Genomic DNA, 7,642 nt, shown 5'->3' on the forward strand with positions numbered 1-7,642 from the left:
TTAGCATAATATTTAAATACTCATTTGCATTTGTCGCATATGAGAGAAGAAGGTAAAAAATTATGTAGATAATGACCCTATAGGTACAGATCCTCATATATTACTCCACAATCCATAAAAAGCAAGGCGCGAATAAGGGCCCTTTGAACCATGAAATAAAATAGACAAAAGATCATGCCTGGTGATTTTAACGCCAGTGTGGTTCAAAAAATAATCTTTGGATCTACAAACGTAAAATTTAGTCTATAAGAGCAACATTTTTCCAAAACATCCAACATCTGATTGACTTCGGAAAGACCAGAATTATGGTTACCTGTAGTAGGTTCCTGCGGATTATGAGGGCTTAGAATATATCCGCGTTAGGTATGCCTGTCGTACAAAGCGAATGAAATTCATATCCCGTTCCTACGTTGTGCGTTAGGTGTATTTGAAAACGCTTTACAATGAAACATAAGAAAAACAAGCCTCAGATAAGAACTTTTTTCATTAATGACAAGGATTAAAACTGGTTAGTTGCTTGGTGCAACGCAAACTCAATGCCGCTGAACCTCAATAAATGTAAATTCATATGCCTCTCTCGAAGATCTTTGCCAGCATCCTTTTACATAATTAATAATTTTTGTCTTGTATCAGTAAAGTATTTTGCTGACTTGGGAGTCACGATGGAAGCTTAACTTAGTTTCAACCTTCATATTATGGCTACTGTCAATAGGGCTAGAAGCGTTCTATCATTCCTTTCATATCCTTATGTAACTAAGCCCTTTTTACCACTTTAGTTAGACCGATACAAGAATACAGATCAATAGTCTGGAATCCGCGATATCAAGTTCATGCAGATAGGCTTGAGTAAATACAGAAGCAATTTTTACTTTTCTCTTTAAGGAATTTTCGTATAATCTTCCACCTTATACTAGACGGTTAAAGCTTATCGATCTTCTAACTCTCGCAAGTCCTAGAGAAATGCTAGGCGTATTATTCATGGCTAAACTACTGAATGGACTGATTTCTAGCACCTTTCTTTTGAACGAAGTAAACTTCAATGTCCCATCACGAGCGTCAAGGCATTACAACCCTCTTCTTTTGAGGAAGTGCAGAAGACATTTCGAACCTTTAGGTATTTGCGTCATGATTTTAACCCTCATTCGAACTCATTTGATATAACGGTTTCACTTTTTGCTATAAAGAAAACTGTCCTATCCTATCTTAACTTGTAAAAAAATAAAAAAATCTTTATACAAAATGTTCACTTATTTAACAATGTAGTATATGTATTATTTCCAACTGTTATGTATAATACTCAGCTGAGGACTTTTATTCAGTATCTGAGTAGTTTAGATCTCGACGCTTAACAAACCTTCGCCTATCGACAACTCGGCCAAAAACAAAATCCGTGCGTTATGCTAATGCGCCCCTCGTGTCGGTTGGGCGGGCTTTGGAGGGTATTTATCGGTTGGGTTTATTATTATTATAAAAAGTACGGCAAACGTTTAACGAAGTATGATTTTAAAGACTATTGTTGAGCGAAGGCGCTCCACAAGCCAATTTTCCTGCTGGGTCACTTCCAGTTAAATAGTTTTGATTTAATTTTAAGAGTATCACATACCAAAATACACTTTAGTTAACATGAACAAGTTAATGGCTGAGAATATTATTTACAGGGGAGTGTTTTTAACCGAATGTTGTTGTTTTAGTGACATTTAAACGTAATTTTTTATTATTTTAGTGGAAAAGGCAATTCAATTATTTTTGGATCGGTGAGTATTGCATATGATTGCCGTTGTAAAATTACTATGCGCTTTACAGCGTTTTTGTTATTTTTCGTTTTTGGAGCTTTTGTTGTTATGCATTGTTGGCGTTTTATTGTTTCTAGTTCTGATGTTGTAGCACATGTAGCAAGTATTGTTACAGCAGCTTCGATGCCAGGTATTTGTATTAAATTTTAGGTAAAACCAACAACAAAGTATTGCTTTTATTTGATTTTTATTGTATTTTTATAATTATAATAATTTTACTGTAGCTATACGTTTTTGTTGTTGATTTCGTTAGATTTTAGTGTGTCTAAATTTTAATTAGTTTTTGTTTTTATTCCACTTTGTCAACAAAACCTACAAAATTTGTTGCTAGAAATCTATTAAAATTCAATGCAATATTCATATGTAAATTTAGTTTTCAAAAAATGTCCAACATCTGAAATCAACACAGCATTCTTACAAATGTCGACAAGTTCGTTACTTCAGTCTTCGTGTTCGCTTCGACGCGTTTAGCACACTCAGCGCGTATTTAGCGAAATAAGCAAAGCATTGTAAACAAATGAGTTGAATTAATTGAACTAAACAACAACGAAAAGTAAATAAATTACGCGCGAAAAAAAACTGAGAAAACAAAACGACAAAACAAGCTAATCAGTCGCGCAGACATTTCGCATTCTATAAATCAACAACACGCGCTCGCCACTTTCACACCGAGTTCACCTACAAACATTCTACGTACACAGCCCACCTACAAGTGCGCCGCCCTCCCTTCCTCTTACGCTTGCCAAATACCACGCGCATCAACCATGGTTTGCAAAACGCCGAGTTCGCGACTTTTGCTTCGTCTCATAATTGATGTCGTGATTTTAATTGCGCTCTGTTGCGTAGCGTTAATTGCGCTCCCCAAATTGTTACCCACGACACACCGCGGCTTCTTTTGCTCCGACACGTCAATACGTTTCCCTTATACCGCTTCGCTGCTAAGTCGCGTACATATCACAATTGCTGTAATTGCTTTACCCACCGCTGTCATGCTGATCGTGGAATTGTTGTGGGCGGCGGTGCGCGCGACGCGCAAACCCACAAGTGGTGCACCAGTGGTTAAACACGCCAAAGTACAACAATTTGTTTTTGTAGGTATTAGCATACCAAACTTTGTGAGCGAATGTTATAAAATTGTTGGCATTTACTTCTTTGGTTTGATGCTTGTCTTAATAGCGACGCGCACCATGAAGAGCTATGTTGGGCGCTTGCGTCCCTACTTATTTGACGTGTGTCAACCGCAGCTTCTGGAAACACTCGGTGGCGGTTTGGCTTGTGATTATAATGCGGCGCATGCGCAAAATGTGACAGGTTATATAGAAGATTATGAATGCCACGAATTGGCGGCATCTACTGAATTGTTAACAATGGCGCGTCAATCGTTTCCCAGCGGTTTTGTTGCCACTGTCGCTTATGCTATGTGTTTTGTGATATTTTATTTGCAAGCGCGAGTGAGCGGTGGCTTTTTGAAAGCGTTGAGAATTTTGCTACAATTTAGCTGCTTTATTTTGGCTATCTTGGTGGCAATTGAGCGTTACTACACGTACAGTAATCATAGTTCTGACATACTTGCTGGCGCTGTTTTGGGTTTCTTGAATGCTGCATTTGTGACGCACTCAGTGGCTGATTTATTCAAAGGGATGCCCCCCAAGAGACGGAAGATGCGCGATGAAAGCACGCGCATTTATGGTCATTACGGAGTTAGTCGAGTCGCGCGATGTTATTGAAATAAAATAATAATATGTAGTCTTAAATTAAGTAATTCTAGTAAAATGTTAAAATATATCAAATTGGCTTTTTATTTTTTTTTACGTTACCCCAGCATTGGTTTTTGGTTGGTTGTTGTTGCGACTCCTCTTTGACTCCAAACAAAGCTTAAGCGCCGATTTGGCATCACAGCTCTTGAATTAACCAATGAACAATAGTAAAAGAAAACTGTGAATGTTCAAGAGCCTTGCGAATCCTGTTCACCTACATCCATCCCATTGAGCTTCTTATATTTGAGAAGCTCGCCAGGCCTTGTATGCTTGTGTTCTGGAAGGCTCCCGTTAGAATTTTCTTCTGTTTCGTCAGTGTGCTGGATAGTCACACAGTTACTGCTCTATCATTTCCTCTGCCCTTCGAAGACTTCAGCTGTGCGATGAGGTATCATGTACAGTTACCGGTGTGCATCGCAACAAATTTAAATATATATCTATTTTATTCACCTTTGTAACTGCTTAGGATCATATTTGGTTGCAAATGCTTCACCGACCCAGAAATGATTTTTGATGAATCCAAAGGGTGCCGGGAGCTCACTCGCTTCTGCGATATCAAAATGTGATACACTTCGTAATTACGCACCGCCCATCTCGTTTCCCTGCTTCTTAAATCATCGATCGTATATCTTTGGGGTCAGGCAGAGGCTATTTCCGTGACCACTTTTGGATCGTTTCTGAACTGTTTGGGTAATTTTTGGATCATTTACAGACTGCGTTGTAGAACTGTTGGGTTCATTCCTATAAATTTTTAATGATATATCGATATGTATTTTTTTCCATAACAAATCAAAAACTTTTCAATAACGTTTTCTTAACAAATCAATAACTTTTCGAAAACAAATCGAAACCGTCTCAATACAATTTTTATACATTATTAATAAGAAGTTGATAATTCGATACATTTTCGATAACAATTCGATAACTTTTTTACAACAATTCGATATTTTATCGATAACTTTTTGATAACTCGTCTGTACTGTTTTCGTTTCCCTTCTTTTTTTCGATTCCCTTTATTTTCTTTAAATGAAAGTTATGTTATCCGTTATCTGTAGGCAAACACAAATGTACATATGTATGTACGTAGTTGATATTTTTTATACTCAGCGTGCTTTGCACACAGAGTATATTAACTTTGATTGGATAACGGTTGGTTGTACAGCTATAAAGGAATCGATATAGATATAGACTTCCATATATCAAAATCATCAGGATCGAAAATTTGATTAAGCCATGTCCGTCCGTCCGTCCGTGCGTGCGTCTGTCCGTTAACCGGATAACTTGAGTAAATATTGATATATCTTCACCAAATTTGGTATACGAGCGTATATGGACACAGAATAGATTGGTGTTGAAAATGAGCGAAATGGGATCATAACCACGACCACTTTTTATATATATAACATTTTGGAAAACACAAAAAACCTGATTATTTAGTAAATAATACACCTAGAATGTTGAAATTTGACGAGTGGACGATATTGAGACTCTTCATAAAAACATGGAAACATTTTTTAAAATGGGAGTGGCACCGCCCACTTGTAAAATCAATTTTACAAATATTATGAATTATAAATCAAAAATCGTTAAACCTATCGTAACAAAATTCGGCAGAGTTGTTTCCTTTACTATAAGGTATTCTTTGAAGAAAAATTAACGAAATCGGTTAAAGACCACCCCACTTTTATATAAAAGATTTTTAAAAGGGTCGTAGACGAAAATAATAAGCTATATCTTAGCGAAAAAGAGCTTTGTATCAACAGAATTTTACTTTCTAAAGCGAATTATAACATTAAATTGGAAAACACTAAAATTTTTGAAAATGGGTGTGGCACCGCCCCTTTATGACTAAGCAATTTTCTATGTTACGGGAGCCATAACTCGAAGAAAAATTAACGGATCATAATAAAATTGGGTACACAAATTTTCCCTATAGCAGGAAATATTTCTAGGAAAAATGGACGAGATCGGTTAAAGATCACGGCAACTTAGATATAAAACAAGTTTAAAAGGGTCGTAGACTAGCATAATAAGCTATAACTTAGCAAAAAATAGTTTTGAATCAATGATATTTTACTTATGAAGTTTTAATGTAAGAGGAAATGGGGAGACATTTTTCTTTTAAACGGACGGTGCCACGTGTTATGTAGAAAAGTAATTTATTTGAAATGAAATGTGTAATTGAAGCTCACGCTGGGTATAAAATGTTCGGTTACAACCTAACTTAGCCACCTTTACTTGTTAGTAATAAGTTGTTCTCGTTTACTGACTATTCCTTTTTGTTGTGCATGCAAATCGGTTGTTCTCTGCGAGAAACTGAAACAGCAGTGCCGAACAGTTATTCAAAGAGTAGTCATTAAATATTGATTTTGATAAAAAAAACTTACTGTATGCTTATGTAGGACATTGCTAGTAAAGAACAAGTAAGAACGGGACTGTCTTCGGCTGTGCCGAAGATTTCATACCTTTCATGAATGGGGCTGAACAATAATCTTATCCCGTTCGTAATCTCCGAATAATCGGATGTATAAGATAAGAAATATATAGTGAACAGATCTGCATACCTTAACGATTTTTAAGATAAATTTAAAATAAAAAACAGGTAGGTACTTTGTGTGAGGATGCAAAGTTTCTGGTTTTTTGTGGTCTGGGTGTAAAAACTATGACTGCGAATCACGTATTTCAACAATATATGACGTAAACGTAACTATTTGATGAAATTTGATGAATTTTGAAGCTTCTAGCCGTAAAAAGGGGGCAAAAATTGAGTTCATATGGGGTATATAATATATATACCACCGATCTCTATGATTCTTTCAGACAACAATATATGCTATACACGTAAGCATTTGGTGAAACTTTGAAGCTTCGAGCTGTTAAAATGGGAAGAAATTGCGCAAAGTTTCTTATCTGAACAATCGGTTGTATGGGATATATACTATATATACCACCGGTATCTATGATTTTCTCAGATAACAATATATGCTATATACGTAAGCATTTAGTGAAATTTGAACATATCTAAACAATTTTTAAGATAAATATAAAATAAAAAATAGGTAGGTAATCTGTGTGAGGATGCAAAGCTTCACGTTTTTTGTGGTCTGCATGTAAAAACTATGACTGCGAATCACGTATTTCAAAAATATATGACGTAAACGTAACTATTTGATGAAATTTGATGAATTTTGAAGCTTCTAGCCGTAAAAAAGGGGCAAAAATGACAGTTTATATGAAGTATATAATATATATACTACCGATCTCTATGATTTTTTCAGACAACAATATATGCTATATACGTAAGCATATGGTGAAATTTGAAGCGTCTAGCTGTTAAAAAGGGGCAGAAATTGCGCAAAGTTTCTTAGCTGAACAATCGGTTGTATGAGATATATACTATATATACCATTGATCTCAATGATTTTTTCAGACAACAATATATGCTATACACGTAAGCATTTGGTGAAAGTTGAAGCTTCTAGCTGTTAAAATGGGGAAGAAATTGCGCAAAGTTTCTTATCTGAACAATCGGTTGTATGGGATATATACTATATATACCACCGGTATCTATGATTTTCTCAGATAACAATATATGCTATACACTTAAGCATTTAGTGAAATTTGAACATATCTAAACAATTTTTAAGATAAATATAAAATAAAAAATAGGTAGGTAATCTGTGTGAGGATGCAAAGCTGCAACTTTTTGCATATGCTGTATGCTATATATGTAAGCAATCGGTGAAATTTGAAGCTTATAGCTGTTAAAATGGGGTAGAAATTGCGAAAAGTTTCTTATCTGAACAATCGGTTGTATGAGATATATACTATATATACCACCGGTATCTATGATTTTCTCAGATAACAATATATGCTATACACTTAAGCATTTAGTGAAATTTGAACATATCTAAACAATTTTTAAGATAAATATAAAATAAAAAATAGGTAGGTAATCTGTGTGAGGATGCAAAGCTGCAACTTTTTGCATATGCTGTATGCTATATATGTAAGCAATCGGTGAAATTTGAAGCTTATAGCTGTTAAAAAGGGGCAGAAATTGCGCAAAGTTTCTTAGCTGAACAATCGGTT

General features: G+C 35.4%; 1 protein-coding gene across 1 annotated transcript; it reads left to right on the forward strand.

Annotated features, from left to right (window-relative positions):
* Positions 1-2,259: 2,259 nt before the first annotated feature.
* Positions 2,260-3,555, forward strand: LOC137252337 (putative phosphatidate phosphatase). Its single transcript, XM_067787884.1, has one exon. The coding sequence runs from the start codon at positions 2,558-2,560 to the stop codon at positions 3,518-3,520; it is 963 nt and encodes a 320-aa protein (XP_067643985.1). The 5' UTR covers positions 2,260-2,557; the 3' UTR covers positions 3,521-3,555.
* The last annotated feature ends 4,087 nt before the right edge of the window (positions 3,556-7,642 follow it).

Source organism: Eurosta solidaginis, chromosome 5 (assembly GCF_040869045.1).
Source record: "Eurosta solidaginis isolate ZX-2024a chromosome 5, ASM4086904v1, whole genome shotgun sequence".
Classification (NCBI taxonomy): Eukaryota; Metazoa; Arthropoda; class Insecta; order Diptera; family Tephritidae; genus Eurosta; species Eurosta solidaginis.